Source organism: Balaenoptera ricei, chromosome 8 (assembly GCF_028023285.1).
Source record: "Balaenoptera ricei isolate mBalRic1 chromosome 8, mBalRic1.hap2, whole genome shotgun sequence".
Lineage (NCBI taxonomy): Eukaryota > Metazoa > Chordata > Mammalia > Artiodactyla > Balaenopteridae > Balaenoptera > Balaenoptera ricei.
The window spans coordinates 14,901,071-14,916,867 of record NC_082646.1 but is presented as its reverse complement, the minus strand read 5'-3'; the positions used below and the strand labels follow the sequence as shown (position 1 = coordinate 14,916,867).

At 53.1% G+C, this 15,797-nt stretch overlaps 1 protein-coding gene across 1 annotated transcript in view; it reads right to left on the bottom strand.

Moving 5' to 3' along the window:
• Positions 1-15,797, bottom strand: part of DSCAML1 (DS cell adhesion molecule like 1) — a 348,912-nt gene that overhangs the window by 6,893 nt on the left and 326,222 nt on the right. Inside the window, exons 20-27 of the mRNA XM_059929303.1 lie at positions 14,844-14,983; positions 8,681-8,834; positions 5,049-5,166; positions 4,505-4,668; positions 4,114-4,212; positions 3,178-3,366; positions 2,480-2,767; positions 863-1,018 (exon numbers count right to left, since the gene is read on the bottom strand). Coding sequence (XP_059785286.1) covers positions 863-1,018; positions 2,480-2,767; positions 3,178-3,366; positions 4,114-4,212; positions 4,505-4,668; positions 5,049-5,166; positions 8,681-8,834; positions 14,844-14,983 — 1,308 coding nt within the window. The remainder of the gene's footprint in view (positions 1-862; positions 1,019-2,479; positions 2,768-3,177; positions 3,367-4,113; positions 4,213-4,504; positions 4,669-5,048; positions 5,167-8,680; positions 8,835-14,843; positions 14,984-15,797) is intronic.

Below are 15,797 nucleotides of genomic sequence, written 5' to 3'. Positions count from 1 at the left end.
TCCATTGATCCAACCAACTATCGATTCAACTATCAATCCATCAACCATCCAATCTTCCATCCATCCATCCAACCATCCATCCATTTAACAATCATTAACCACCCACTGAACCATCCTTTCATCTACCCAGCTCCTAAACAAACACCCTAGGCAGCCTTAGTCATTCCCTCTTCTGTGCTATAATTGTGCCTTGGCTGTGAATTCTATAAGGGCATGGGCTGTTCCTTCTTCATTCATCTTTACAACTCCAATATCTGGCAGTATCTACGATACAGCAGATACTCAATAAATGTTTTCCAGATGTGTGAACAGACATTTATTAAACAACTAGTGGGTCCTGGGGAAATCAAGGTAAATCAGACCCATTCATGCCAGGCTATGGTAGCAGGTGTTGGGACAGGGGATGATATTAAAAATATTTAGCACCTGACAAGGCATGGAAACAGCTCAGTCAAACCAGAGCAAAGTCCTAGAGGACACTTGCAGGTCTACTCTTTAGTGGCTGGGTCCTAGGAAAGTCTCGGGGATCCTATGTGAGAGAATGGAGCATCCAGGGTAGAAGGGAGCAACATCTATTTACCAATCAACACGGAAATGTTTAAATATTTTAACAAGCAATATGGTTTTACCACTGTGTACCTCTAAAAGTCAGCCCTGGTGAGGGCAGGCACAAAGTCTTGGGGGCATAGAGGAGGAAGCAGTGAACAACTAAGGAGTTTCAGAAGGCTGGAGTGGCAGCTCTCCCTTCAAGGGGACACGGGCACTCTCCCTTGTCCAGATGGTGCTGTGAGCCAGTGGAAAGTGGCCAGCGTGGCTGAGGGTCAACACTCCCTCCCAGGAAGCCCATAGGAAACTTGTCCACCTCGGAGTCGCTTCAGCCGCTTCTCTTTCCTCTTCTTGCGAACGATGAAGAGCAGTGCCACCCCCAGGGTGGCCAGGATGACCGGGCAGCCAATGGTGAACAGCTTCTTCACGTCGTCCCCCTCGCCTTGTGCAGACTTGATGGGCGGGATGGTGCCTGAACAGGGGTGAAGAAGGGAGTCAATTGTCCCTTATGAGTTGAGTGTTATGCAGAGTCTCATGGGCAAGGTAGCCCTTGGACTTCTTTTGCTGCCTTTGGTCTCACTCTGATCTCTACTTCCTGGTGCAGAGCCCCAACTCTCCCCTCTGCTCCCCCTAATTCTGGTCCCATCAGGACAGCCATGAACAGTTGTGTAGTTTTTATACTGCATATGATATTAATAACTTCCTTTTAGAATTTTCCTAAAGTCTCTCAGAGATAGTCTACTGCTTGTTGGAGTTCAGTGTTCATTTCTAGAACGCTGAACTTAGATTCCCACATCCAGCTGGTAAGGTTGAGGGGGATGGTGAGGACCATAGGAGAGAAAAGTCAGGGAAGTGGGATCCTGTGCTCTCTTCCCCAGATGGAGGCAAAAGCCACTAAACATCCTGCATTCTCTCCCTGCTCCCCAGCCCGTGGGCGAAATCTGCTAACCTGGGGGGCTGCAAGGAGGCAGTGTTGAGTTCTCCTGCTGACATAGCCTTCTGTCAAGCCCTGAGGCTTGCTGGTTTCAAAACCTCACTTAAGAGTCATCTCCTTCATGAAGCCTTCCTTGTTTGAGCCCATCCCCTTCCGATACCACTTTCATTCTGTTTCCTTAACACATAGGTAGACTCAATTTAGCTTGTGACAGCTGGTCCCTATGAATTCAGCCCTCTATGTGCTTAAATGCATGTGTGTGCATGAGTGTGAGGTGCCCCCATGTGGCAGATACCAGTTAGTACTCACTAAACATCTGTGTGCTCATCTACATTCCCCAGACTTCCTGGCAGTTAGGTTAGAACCATGTTACTAGTTCTGGACAACAGAGTGCGACTAGAAATGATGAGTATCACCTCCGGGCCAGGGCAGTTAGGAATTGCTGTGCCTTTTTCCTCTCTCTCTCTTGTTGGTGACCACGGAGGCTACATGTTCAAGACGGCATAGCTAAAGATGGTGGCCAGCCAACCCTCACGAGGTGTTATGAGAGTGAGAAACAAATCTTTATTGAATAAAGCCATGAAGCTTTTAGTGTTTACCTGTTACTGCAGCACAGGCTACGCTGTCTTGGCTAATGTACCATCTGAGTAAAGGGTTCTTATAGGGCAGGACCACAACTGCCTCTCTACCTCCCTCTCATCTCTTTGAAGCAACGGAGAGCAAGGGTTGCACCTTCAAGGGCCCTCTGTCTTTAGTGTTACTGACCTGCTCGTCTGCCTATCCATCTGTGTTGGTCACAGGTATATCTACCCACTTACCTGTCTACCCGTCTGCTGCTCCTTGGCCTGTCCTTTGCTTGCTCATTCACCTGTCAGCCTTTGTCCCTGACTGTAGTCCTGCCTCTTTGCTACTTGCGTGTCTATCTCTCTACGTGTCTGCCTCTCTGCCAGCTTCCCTGGCAGCACCCTGCTCCAGCCCTGCCCACCCTTTCCGACTCACTGCCATCGTAGTCCAGGGTGGCGAACTGGGTGGTCTCGTTGCCGCAGCCAGCGCTGTTGCAGGCCCTCATGCGCAGCTCGTACCACGTGGCCTCTCGCAGCTCGGTCAGAAACACCTCCCCGGACCTGTTGGCACGCAGGCCCTGCCAGGCCCAGGTGCCCTTGGGCCGGTACTCCAGCACGATGGCTGTGATAGGGCAGCCCCCGTTGCTCCAGCCCTGCAGGTTAAGCCGAGCATGTGTAGAGTTGATGTGGGTGAAGAGGTGCTGGTCTTTGCTGAAGGAGGGCTCTGGGGGGCCAGAGGGAGAGAGAGAGGTTAGAGAGACTGGGAAAGATTCCCCTGGGGCAGCTGGCTCCAGGGGATCTGTGGGAGGCGCAGATGGGAGTAGGGATGCTCCGGGGACAGAGGGGGAGGAAGAAGAGGAGGGAGAGAAGGACGAGGGGAGAAGGGAGAGAAGGACAAGGAGAGGAGGGAGAGAAGGACGAGGAGAGACGGGCCTGGCCAAGGAGGAAGACAGAGGCAGGGAAAAGGAAGAGGTGAGCCACCCATCTGCCATCCCACCGCAGGGAAGTGGGGCCAGTTTCTCATCACAGATGCTGCAGTGATGGGAACCAGGTGGAGTCTCCCCTCGAGTCTCCATGCTTCCCTGTGCCCTCCTTCCCCACCCTAGCAGCCTTCCACCCCGTCCTGGGCCTTACCCCGCCCGTGGGTCTTGGCCTCGATGATCTCACTGATGCGCCCGGAGCCCACGCTGTTCTTGGCTGCCAGCTTCACCTTGTACCAGGTGCCACACTTGAGGCTGTCCAGCCTGAAGGACCGCTCGCTCGAGCTGACGAACACATCCTTCCACTCCTCGCTGTTGTCCACCGAGTACTGCAGCACGAAGCCTGCCCGGGAGGTTTGCCTGGCTCAGGTCGGGCAGGGAGGGGCCTGGGGTACCCCAACAGGCATCATGGGGCTGGGCGCCGCAGGGGGCAGGGGGGTGCTTTGGCCATTGGGATGGGGTGGATGCAAATTAGATGCAAAATAGAAAGGCCCTTGGGAGAGTTGTAGGGCTCTCTCCTGTCAGCGCTTGTGTTAGGGTTGAGAAGCCGAGGTGGGGAGGGGAGCAGAAACCAGAGCTGTGAGGCTTACAAGGGGTCCTTTTGAGACCCTACTACTCCATATTTAGTCCCCTGGACCCGGAGTGTGAGCATCCCTTGGGAGCTTGTTAGACATGCAAATTCTCAGCCTCTACTCCAGACCCCCTGAATCAGAATCTGTGCTCTTACAAGATCCCCTGGTGATTCATATGCATGTTTAAGGCTTGAGAAGCACTATCTAGAACATGTCTACTTTTACAGATGTGGAAACTAAGGCCCAGGGAAGAAGACAGGCTTCCTAAGAAAACAGACGTCCTCAGGTTCGCACAGCTCACCAGTGGCAAGGAGGGTGGGTGTTCTAAAGCCCAGATGTCTAGGCTGGTATATTTTCCATGGCACTTGGGTAACTCCCCTGTGGTCTGAATCGCCCCTCCCCCATTATTTCCTAAGCATCATGAGGACAAGCAGTGGGAGTGAGTGAAGCCCCTTCTCTGCCCCTGGGCCCAGAATCCTTTCCCCTGCCTCCCCCCTCCTCATCCAGACCCCTCTCACCTCGGATGGAGCTGCCCCCATTGTCACCTGGAATCCAGGTCAGGGTGATGGACGAAGCGGAGGTTTTGGAGACAGTTAGGCGGGGTTGGTCCGGGGGAACTGTGAGGGGAGAGCCACCAGCCCGCACCAGAGGGTTCATCTCTGACACTGGGGTGGGTTGAGGGCGAGGGGCTGGCTCTCCCACCCTCTTGGTGCCACCCTCACTCCTGCTCATTCTCCTCTCTAGCCCTCCTGCCTCCTCTCCCACGGGGACCCTCTGATCCACCAAGGGTCTGTCTCCCCAGTGGCGGGTCTTCTTCCCTTCGACAACCCTCTCTCTCACACGATGGACTTCCTGCCACTCCTCCATCCCTGTCCCCAGCGGAGCCCCACCCGCTGCGCAGGGTCTCACCTTGCACCAGAAGGTTGACGATGATGGTGTCGAAGCCCCCAGTGTTGGTTGCTGTGCAGGTGTAGTAGCCCGAGTCCTCAGCCTTCACGGCGCGCAGCAGCAACGTGCCGTTGGTGTGGATGAGCCGGTGCCCATCCATGGACACGGGAATGGCCGAGTCTTCGCTGCGGGGGTGGGGGATGGGTTATAGCAGGCAGCCCCTCCTCCGGGGGCCTCCCCCAGGTCTGCAGGCAGTTAGAGCTGGGAGCAGTCGGGGGCTGGCTCGGGGACCCTGGATTCTTGGGCTGTTACTCAGTGCTTCCCGGGCATATCCAGGAATCTTGGCCTCTTCAATCACCCAGGGAAGGAAGATCCTTGGTAGCCAACAGAGGGGAGCCAGGGAGGCCAGGCCTGTGTGTGAGAGCGGTAGCCGTGTACCTGGCTGGGCCCCCGCAGGGCTGGAGGTGACTGAGTCGCTGGAAGGGAGGGACATTGGTTCTCTTCATGGCTCTTCTGCTGTGCCCATCCCCGGGGGTCACCTATCCCTGCAGGGTCCCGCACACACCTGTCCTTGGTCCACTTCACGGCGGGGGCTGGGTCTCCCACTGAATTGCAAGGCAGCCGGACATCCCTCATCCAAGGTGTGGTCACGGTGCCCCCAAAGGATATGATCTTTGCTGGGGCTACAGGAGAGAAAGGATGAGAGACACCCCACTTTTACCACCAACACTGCACTGGCTCCCCTTTCTCAGGGCTTCTGAATTTACAATTCAAGTCCTCCTTCCCCTACCTGACTGCTACCTTGGGCTTGGGGTTGGGGGAGAGTCTAGGAAATTTCAGATGGGAGTCATTGATTCAACAAACGCTTATCAAATACCTGTTTGGGCCAGGTTCACAGGAGGCTCTGAGGAGCCACAAAATGCGTAAGATCCGTTCCCTGTCCTCAAGTTGCTCACCCTCCAAGAGGGAGACAGATACTTAAGAAAATCATTAGGGGGCTTCCCTGGTGGCGCAGTGCTTGAGAATCTGCCTGCCAATGCAGGGGACACGGGTTCGAGCCCTGGTCTGGGAAGATCCCACATGCCGCAGAGCAACTAGGCCCGTGAGCCACAACTACTGAGCCTGCGCGTCTGGAGCCTGTGCCCCGCAACAAGAGAGGCCGCGATAGTGAGAGGCCCGCGCACCGCGATGAAGAGTGGCCCCCGCTCGCCGCAACTAGAGAAAGCCCTCGCACAGAAACGAAGACCCAACACAGCCAAAAAAAATAAAATAAATTAATTAAAAAAATAAATTAATTATACTGTTGGATTCTCTCTCAAGTAAAGTATCACTTAAAAAAAAAAAATCATTAGGGTGAAAAATACTATGGTAGGGGTAGAGACAAGTAACCCTCGGAGCAGAAAGGAGGAGGAATGAACTCTGGCAATGCAGTGGTGGTGGAGGTGAAGGCCGGGGCGGCTTCTGGAATTGGAAGCTTTGACTTGAATCTTGAAGGCTAAGAAGGAATTCACCACACAGAGAAGGAAAGGCATGTCGGAAGGGGGAACGGCACTGAGTAGAGGCATGGGGGCCTGAAACACACGACGAGTGGGAGGATCCTTTGGGGTGACCAAAGCCCAGGGTGAGTGAAGAGGGGGCAGCAGAGCCGGGGCCAGAGCGGTGAGCTGGAGGAGAGCATGGAGGGCTCTGCTGGCACCTCAAGGAGGCTGGGCTTCCCCTTGAGGTCACGAGGAGGCTTACAAGTAAGTAGTGATATGTTCAAAATAGAGTTTTAGATAAATCCCTGGCTGCTTGCAGAGGATGGTTTGGTGGAGGTGATCTTGAAGGATGAAGACCAGGGACAAGACAGTGGCTGGAGTGCAGGCGAGAGGTGACGTAGGGTGGTGGAGAACAGACTAGGGGCTCAGGGAAGAAATGCCAGGACATGGGGTCTCCCTAGTTTTGGGGAAGAGATAGAGGGGGAGGTGAGGGTGACTTCCAGGATTCCAGCTGGGCCGACCAGATGGGTGCTGGTGCCCTCGTGGAGTTGAGGCACACAGGAGGAGGAGCAGGGCAGGTGGGAGAGACGGGAAGATTCTGCTCATGCTAAACCTGGGGGACACCCACGGGGGTAGCTGGAAAGCAGTTGGATATAAATGTTTTGGAGCATGAGAGAGATGACTGGACTGCACTGATGTGAACTCAGCAGCAGACTGACTGAGGTCACCAGGTGGGGGACTGCAGATTGACAGAGGAGTGGCAGAGCCCTGGGGTCCACAACATGCAGGCGCAGAGGAGGAAGGCATGTCCCCGGGGAGACAGGGGCACGCTGAAAGGACCCTGATGCACAGGCGGCATCACGGAAAGCAAAGGGAGGCAAAGATGCCAAGGGCCCAGCGAGAAGGTAGTCGTGTCAGGCACCTTGGAGATCTCCAGGCCCAGGGTTGAAAGTGTTAAATTAACCAAGCAACCACGTGCTTCGGGGGGCCACAGTCAGCCCCACTGAGCCATGGGACCCTTCTTGGGGAGAGGGAAGATGTAAGGTGGCTGAGGAAGCCATGCTTAGAGGTTTGGGTGCAGGGAATGGAGGTTCCTCTCCTCTGAGGGCAGCGCCGGGGCGATGGGCTTGGGACAGTAGGTGAGGTCTGGAAGGGCCGCCGAGGAACAGAAGGCTGCCTGGGGCAGTGGAGGACCGCCGGGGACCAGAAAGACGTGGACTGGGCAGAGGGTCCCAGCGAAGACAGCCTCCATCGCGGGCAGAGGGAAGTGTTGGGGGCCTCGGGGATGGCGCCAGGGGCTCTAGAGATCCCATTCTAGACCCAGTTCTGCCCTGTGGCTGGGACTGCCTCCTGTCCCTCCACCTCCCAGGGCTGCTGTGAGGACAGAAGAGCATGATGTCCACATTCGAGGAAGTACGAAGCCCTCTGGGAACGTGTTCCGTTTAATTTCCACAGGGGAAGGGGCCAGCCTTCAGCCAAGACGCCCAGGCTCTCAGACCATGCTCTGGGCCAGCGCCAGATGTCCTGGGAGGATCGGAGGTCCTGAGCCCCTTCCCTCCTGAAGGAGACAAGTCCAGAAGAAGGGGTGGGTAGCCCCTCTGGGAGGAGGGGCCAGGGGAGGTTAGACACCTGAGGCCGCGTGGAAAGAGCCCCGACTTGGAGCCAGAAGAGCTAGCTCACCACTCTCAGCTGTCTTTGCAGACCGTGCCACCCCGGCCTCAGAGTGTCCACTGGAAAATGGGATGACAGCCCCCGCTGGCAGGGCCGCTGTGGGCCCTCCGTTCAGTGCCCGCTGACCCTGAGCCTGAGGCTGGGGAGGGCAGGCGCCTCTCGGGTCTCAGCCAAAGGAAGCTGGTCACCCCTGGAGGGCGGCTGGGCTGAGGCAGGCACCAACCATCCGAGCCCTGGTCCTGGGGCCCCAGGGCTACAGCGACAGGGGGCTGTGGGACGAGGGAGGGCCCAGGGAAGCCCAGGGTCAGAGCAGAGGCTGGAAGTCTCGGGCCTGTGTGGCTAAGTCCCATGCCCCAGGGTTAGCGCGGGCAGGCGGCCCGGCAGCTCCGCAAGGTGGCCTCTGTCTCGATCTTGGGCTGAGGCCTCAGAACTGGCATTCCCGGTAAAGTGGGGGTACACGTGCCCCCATGCCACACTTATGCCCAGGTCAGCGGTTCGGCGGGGCACCCCCAAGAATAGACGTGGTCTTATTCACCCTGCGCGTCCCATCTAGCCCACAGTCTCCTTCACGGCACGCCCCCTGTAAATGTCTGTTGACTGAACAAACCACTGATCGGTGGGGTCACCCCTACCTGAGGTGCCCCGGCTTTGGAAGGAGGGGGCCGTCTCGGCAGCTCTCTGTGCCGTGGAAGCAGTGTACCCCACCTCAGTCCCCTTTGGAGGAGCAGAGCTGGGCTGGAGTTGGGAGTTGGGGACCAGGGTGCATTACGCCCAGCTGAGCTGGGTGGAGTTGGGAGTTGGGGACCAGGGTGCATTACGCCCAGCGCCCCTGGCTAGCGGTGCTGCCTCGAGCCTGTGGTGAGGCTTTCTGGGAGTCAGGGGGCAGCAGAGGCCCGGTGTTGGTGCGTGCAGGAGGGAGGCGGGCGGCCGCCCTCCCCTTACAGCCAGGTCACCGACAGGGTGGAGGGAGGACATCCCCTCCCCGGGGAGAACCGGAATTCTAGGCCGGGGCGGCTTCTGCCCCCTGCCGCAGTCCCAGGCTGCTCACCCTTGCCAGCAGGCTCGATGGTCACCTTCTCGCTGCCGTTGCCCCGGCCGGCAGAGGTGACAGCAGCCACCCACAGCAGGTACTGCTGTCCTCGGTTTAGGTGGGCGATCCGGTAGAAGAGCTGCTCCGGACTCGTCTCATACTCGCTGGGAGCCTGCGGGGCAGAGGCGAACGCATGCTAAGAACCAAGGCTCCTGGGCCTCCACCTCCGCCTCCAGCCTTGCTGGGGGCCCTGGGCTCAGAGGAGGTGATGGCCGGGTTGGGGGCCGGGGAGGCAGGATCCTGCCTAGTCTGCCCTTTCTGGTTTTGGAGCCACACTGAACAGAGTTTGCCCTGGACTTGGCACGGGGCTCGGCCCTGGGAGCTGACGGGCCTGCTCTGGCGTGTTGCTGGGTCAGCCTCAGTTTACCTCTTGGACTGAAATAGGCGCTGGCCACTGTGGCTCCAGGCCAGGAAATGTGAGTGTTCTGAGTGAGAGATGGAGAAGGGAGAAGGGAGGAGGGAGGGTCTCAGGAGAACCCTGAGTAAAGGGAGTCTCTGGGAAGAAGCTAAATGACTACATTTGCCTTATTAGGGCTGTAGACAGGCTCCCCCAGCCTGTCCCCACTCAGCGTCACCTCCCAGCCCTACTGTCTAATTACTGCTCCTTCATTCCTCCCCCCTCCCCCCCCCACCTCTGGGGGACGAAGGAGTGGGACAGGGAACTAAGAAACCTTCAGGGGGCAGCACTTTATTAATGATGATTAGTGGTATAGATCACCATATATATATTTGTAGGTTATATAAATCTATAAAATTTTTTTAACCAAATGACAGTTTTGACAAGTTGCCAACAAAACAATATCGGATCCCAGTGGTTTTACCAGTTGCTTTGATGAAAAGATTACGTTGCCTTGGAAACCAGAGGCTCAGATATTGAAATGAATTTGAGAAGGCGCTTTTGATAAGCGCTAGTTTGCAGACCTCCTGTCAGCCCCTTCCCTGGTGCAGGCGGGATGGGGCTGACTTTCATTTTATTTTATTTTTTGGTCAGCTGTGGGGAAGGGAAAGCAGGACAGCACCAGGGCATCTTTGAAATCAGGGAGGAAGTCTAGGGAGGGGGAGCAGCCCCGGAACAGATGGGGGGCCCCCAAGGCCAGAGGGAGCTAATAATTAGTTATCTCTGCAGTCACGGGATCCTGCACATACACACCTACATGCACACGCTCACACACACGGACATGTAGACACATTCACGCACGTGCTGAGGGACAGACCACCAGACAGATATGGGGTCACAGAAGGACATTCTCTGTCCGGCATGGGAGGGCTGAGGGGCCCAGTGACTTATAATAGGAGAAAACATCCTTTTTGGCCCCAGACTGTCTTCAGGGAGATGCGTGGGAGAAGGTACAGGCATCCCCACAACACACACAGAGCTCCCTGGCAAACTCCTCCTCCTGCCTCCCTTGTGGAGATCTGGCCTTGAATCCAGGAGGTCCCTGAAAGCCACCCTGAGCCCTAGTAGTTGGGAAGTCCTTTCAGGCTGTAGCACTGGCGACCGTGTGGGTATTTGCAGGTCATATCTGAGCACGAGGCAGGGCAGGGCAGTGGCTTTGATACCTGCTTGCCTCACTTGCTATATGATCCACAGTGTCTCCCATGGTTTCTGGGGCCTCAGTTTTCTCTCCTGCAAACTGAGAAAGCAATACAGCTCGGCCTACCCTGTGTGGTTACAGTGAGGCACATATGAGGCAAGGGGTGTGCAAGTCTTTTGTAAACGGGGAAATGGTCTTCTCCTGGCACGTTTTTCTGTGAGGGTGGAGGTGTGTGTGTGTATGCATGTGTAGAGAAAAGTTGAGTGTACTTGCTTGTGTGTGTCAGTGTGTACCTGAATGTACATTTGTGTCTACACAGGGCAGGAATGCTTTGGCTTCCCCCTGAAGGCATTAGCATATTACCCAGATCCTGGGTGCCTTCTTTTAACCTGGATTCCCTAAGAATGTCCTGAAATCACTTTCAGAAATACACAACTCTACTCCCAAATAAAGTCCCAGTGAATCAAAGGTTAAAAAAAGGTAAAACTATGAAAGTAGAAACTATAGGTTAATATTTATCTGTCCTAAAAACAAAAATAAAGGTAAAAATCATAAATGAAAATGATTTATAAATTTAAATTATACAAAAAGAAAACCTATGGTATAATAAAAACTAGAATCAAAGGCAAGCAAATACTTGCAACATATATGATCAAAAATAGTTATTATCCTTAATGTGTAAAGAGCACTTACAAATCAATAAGAAGAAAACCACGATACACCCAAATAAAAAATGGACAAAGGACATGAATTGACAATTACCCAAAGATGAAAAAAACAGCCAGAAAACACATAGCAATAATCAACCTAACTAGTAATCCAAGAAATATAACTTAAAACAAGACCTCTTTTTAAAAAAATCCCAACTGTCAAAAAAAGAAAAATATATAATACCTTGGATTAGTATGGGTGCAAGGAAAAAGTATATACTACTTATAATGCTGTATAAGAAGTATAAATTGGTGCAAAATTCCTGAAGAGTAATTTGCAAACGTGTATGCAAACCTTAAGAATACTCATACTCTTTGTGACCCAGGAATTCCTATAGAAATTTAACCTAAGAAAAAAATAAAACGTGTACATAAAAACTTTTATGAAGAACTGTCAATGAAACATCATAATGGTGAAAAATTAAAAACAGATTAAATATAGAATAATTGGGGGACTGGTTAAATAGATTATGTACATACAGATAATATTTTAAAAGAATACTTGATGTCATGGGAATTCCCTGGTGGTAAAGTGGTTAGGATCTGCATTCTCACTGCCAAGGGCCTGGGTTCAATCCCTGGTCAGGGAACTAAAATCCCACAAGCCATGTGGTGCAGCCAAAAAGAAAAAAAAAAAAAGAATATTTGATGTCAAGAATATTTCAATAAAAAAGAATATTCGATGGTGTGGGAAAGTGCCTTCATATGTTACATGAAAAATGCAGATTATATCACATTGTGTAAAATTTTATTTTAATTTTGTAAAAAAACCAAAACAAAACCATGGTATACGTACAGATCAAAGACTAGAAGATTATACACCAAAACATTGCCAATGTTTATCTTTAGGGAATGAGAGTACAAGTAATTTTTACTTTCCTCTCTATATTTTATATATTTACAGAATTTTCTCAATAAAATCATATTATTTTGATAATCAGAGAAAAACAACAAGTGTATTAAATTGTTTGGTAAAATTTCTAACAGGACTCAATGCAGCTCTGGCCAGCCCCAGGGTGTAATTCCTGGGATCCTGCACCATATGTAGTTTCCCACATCTATTCCGAGGATTCCGCACACACAAGTTCATACACTCCAGTATGTACACACACACTCAGACTCACGTGCATTTGCCTCTCACTCCACACTCACTCCCACAGTCTTGCACCATCACATGTACACGAGTGTGCCCTCACTACTGGAGCTCTTTCATAAATGAATTTGTGATGCAGTTGTTTGGAATCTGGAATGTATTTCTGCAAAGCAATCATATTACACAATCACACGTGGTGGTTAGGTCCCCTGGTCCCTCGTTCAGCCCAGTCCCTGCCATGCAACATGGCTGAACTGCAGTTCTCATCACACTAGCACATCTGCCCCACCCCCCGTGTGACAACGTCTGATGGGAAATCTCCCCAGGAGAGAGGCAGTTCCTCCATGCTCGGGGCATGAAGAGGAAGGAGGGAGGGTCCCCAGATCTCCAGCAGCAGGAGGAGGGCATGGGGACCAGGCACTCTGCTCCGGAGCCTGGCAGATGTGTCCCCAGCCACTTGACTGGGGATCCTGGAGCCTGAGTTAATGAGGAGGCTGCGTTTCCAGATACCAATCCCTTTGAAAGACTTCATTATCAGAGGAAGTAATGACCATACAAACCCAAGCTGGAGAATGAGTTCCCACCCTCTCATCAATTTATGAAGGGAAACTTGCCCAACGTTTAAGGCTTTACAATTGTCAGGCTGCTAGTAATTCATTCATCAAACACGTATTCTGTGACAATGATGTTCCAGGCACCATGTTCCGCAGCTGGGGACCCAAAGATGAATAGGTAGATGCTGCCCTTGTTCTCACAGAGCCCCTCAGACCAGTGCGGGAGACAGGTGAGTGAGCAGCTAACTGCCAGCGAATGCATTCAGCGTGTGCTAGAGGATGAAGAACATGCCATGGGCGGTAGGATCCGCAGGGGCAGAGGGGTGGGGGGTGAAAGGCAGAGCGGCTGTCCAGACGGTGACAAGCCGAGTGTAACAAGAGCCTAGGATGTGTGTATGTGGGAGGGGCAGGAGGAGGAGGGCAAAAGGGGCAGAAGACATGGCTGAAAATGTTGATTGGAAAATTGGTACAACCCCCCAACAAGGGCAGGGTGTTCTCAACCTAACACCTGCAGACCCCGTGATCCAGGAGTTCCTCTCATAGGCCCAACAGGAACGCATACACAAGAGCACCAAGAGACACGGACAAGTGTTTTCACAGCAGCACCATCTGTAATAGCTCCAAACGGAAAACTACCCAAATGCCTATCAACGGATAACACAATGGATAAATACACTGTGACACACACACGTAATTGAAAATTATACAGAAGTGACAGTGAATGATCTCTAACCACACACAACAATATGGATGAAATTCACAAACTCAAAATAATGTTGGGTCAAAGAAGCTAGGCAAATGGTGTGTGTGTGTGTGTGTGTGTGTGTGTGTAATATAAAGTACAAAAAGAGGAAATGCTAATCTGAAGTCAGGATGGTGGTTACGCCTGCAGGGGGAGGGTGGTGACCTTCTGGGGTGTTGTCCTGTTCCCTGCTCTGGGAATCCCCCCTTCTGCATACTTGGATGTGTGAAAATTCATGGAGTTGTATAGTCATCATATATGTACTTTTCTGCATGTGACGTAGTGGCTGTGAGGATGGAGAGGAGGGGACGGAGTCATTGAAAAGACATTTCTGGGCTTCCCCTCTGGTAATAGAACTCTGGCCTCACTGGTGAGGAGCGGGGCCACCTACAGCTCAGAGGGTAATTCAGAAAGGCCACAGGAAAGCAGAGGACAGAGGATGAGATGATGACACAATTACCGAGCAATTTCAGGGCAGCTTTCCGGGCTGCCAGAAGCTCATCTGCAGGTGCTGGGGCTGCTGTCACATCACAAGTTGCTGATGGAGGGAGAAGCTGGCCTCCTTCTGCCCCCTGCTCTCCCCGGTCCTGAGCACATCTCTTGATAGTACTCACGCCCCCCCCCCCCCCCGGGAGCACCCCTCTGCTTTTCCCACTAGACTGGAAGCGCCCCAAGGGCAGGTGTCTTTGCACCTGCTCTTGTAACTATAAGAGGTGTGCTCCAGAGCAGTCACCCAGCAGAACTCTGGTTGAGTGGCTGGAGATAAGGAAAGAGGCAGAGGGAAGGATGCCTATTATGGGATATGGGTGCATATCCCACGGCACCCTCATCCTCTCGTCCCTCTTAGCAGCCCTCAGTAGAGGGCAGGGGTTAGCCCCCCGCACTGTGCCCCAGCCTGGGGGCTGCCCACTTTGCTCCCGGGTTTGGGCAGATAGAGCTATCTCTCAGCCCTCTCCCCTAGGCTAGGCCCAGACCCTGGCCCAGAGAGAGATGCCTTTGCCTTCCCCCATCTGTCCCCCATCTTCTCCTCTCTCTTCAACTGGCGCCATGCTGAGGGGGCCGCTCAGGGTAGAGCTCCAGCAGCCCTCCAAGCCCGGACTGATCATACTGAAAATTTGATTCATTTCCAAAGGCCGTGGGCCAGCGAGTCCCCAGTCCAGAGCTCTGGGATCTGCTAGGAGCTTCCTTGGTCAGCCAGACCAGAAGAGCTGAGGCCCTGTCCTCCCACCTGCTTGAACGTGACCCCTGACTCAAAGGAGCTTCCAGGGCTTGTGATAATCTTGCAGCCCCTGGAACAGAGGACTGACCCAAGATGGACTGGGGTAAGGCTTTAGCCACTCTTGGGTGACCAGTGCCCATACTTATCCATGAATCCAAGAAGAAGCACAGATATAAGCAGCCCCAGGGTTTGGCCCAGAAGCCAGCTGATCTACAGGTACTTTCTCTTTCTCCTGTCCTGCTCATCATTTGGCCCTGGGCCCACTTACCGGCTGGCCAGACCCGGGGCTGAAGCAGAAGATGGTGTACTTGCGGATCACCCCGTTGGGCTTGGTTGGGGGGAGCCATGACACAACCACACTGCTAGCGGATGAAGGGACAGCTTTGATGCCAGCGGGGGGACCTGGAACTGAGCAGGGGAAGGTCGGGTCAGTTTAGAGAAAGGAGGAGCAAAGCCTTTGGGAAAGAATGACAGGGTGGGGAGAGTGAGGCAGATCAATCTGGGAGCGCTTCCTGAAGGAGGCATCTCTGAGCTGTGGTTTAAAGGAGGAGGTTCTAGCATGGCAAACAGGTGGTGATTATTAGGGGCTTGTAACAAAGTCTCTGAGATGGAAGCACTGGGAGTGGCCAGTTTCAGAACTGTTTGGCCAGAACCAAGGACTTAAGATACACAAGAAAGAAACAGAACCCATAAGGAATTCATCTTGATCCCAAAGACCCTAATCTGATCCCCGCCCCAATGCTCTACTAACAAAGCTTGTACTTAGGCCAAACAAATATACAGGTCACTTTGCTTTTTGACCTGTGAGCTCCTTGAGGCTGGGGACTCTAGAGACTCACAGAGCAGACCTCCTCCCGAGGGTCAAGGGTCAGTGGTCAGCCAGTGGGTGACTGTGTTTCCTTGCCATGTGCTCAGGGCACAGCCCTTGGGGGGCTGGCTAGGCCCTTTCTCTTTTCAGGAGGGAAAGTCTACTTTAGAATTGGCTGAGAAATCCATCCTAAGTGGATCCAATCTGTATGGATTCTGACCTCCCCTTGCTCCCATGTCTGAGCCTGCCTGGCCTGGCTGGGACCCCAGGGCTCTGCCTGGGAGACTGGAAGCATCCTGTTTGCAGCCCACAGTCTCCTTCTTGGTCTTTCCCCTTGTATTGTTGTGACTTGTCTTCCCTCCTGGGAGCTTTTATGCTCCTTTGAAGATTGTGATGGTATCCTATTCAACTTAT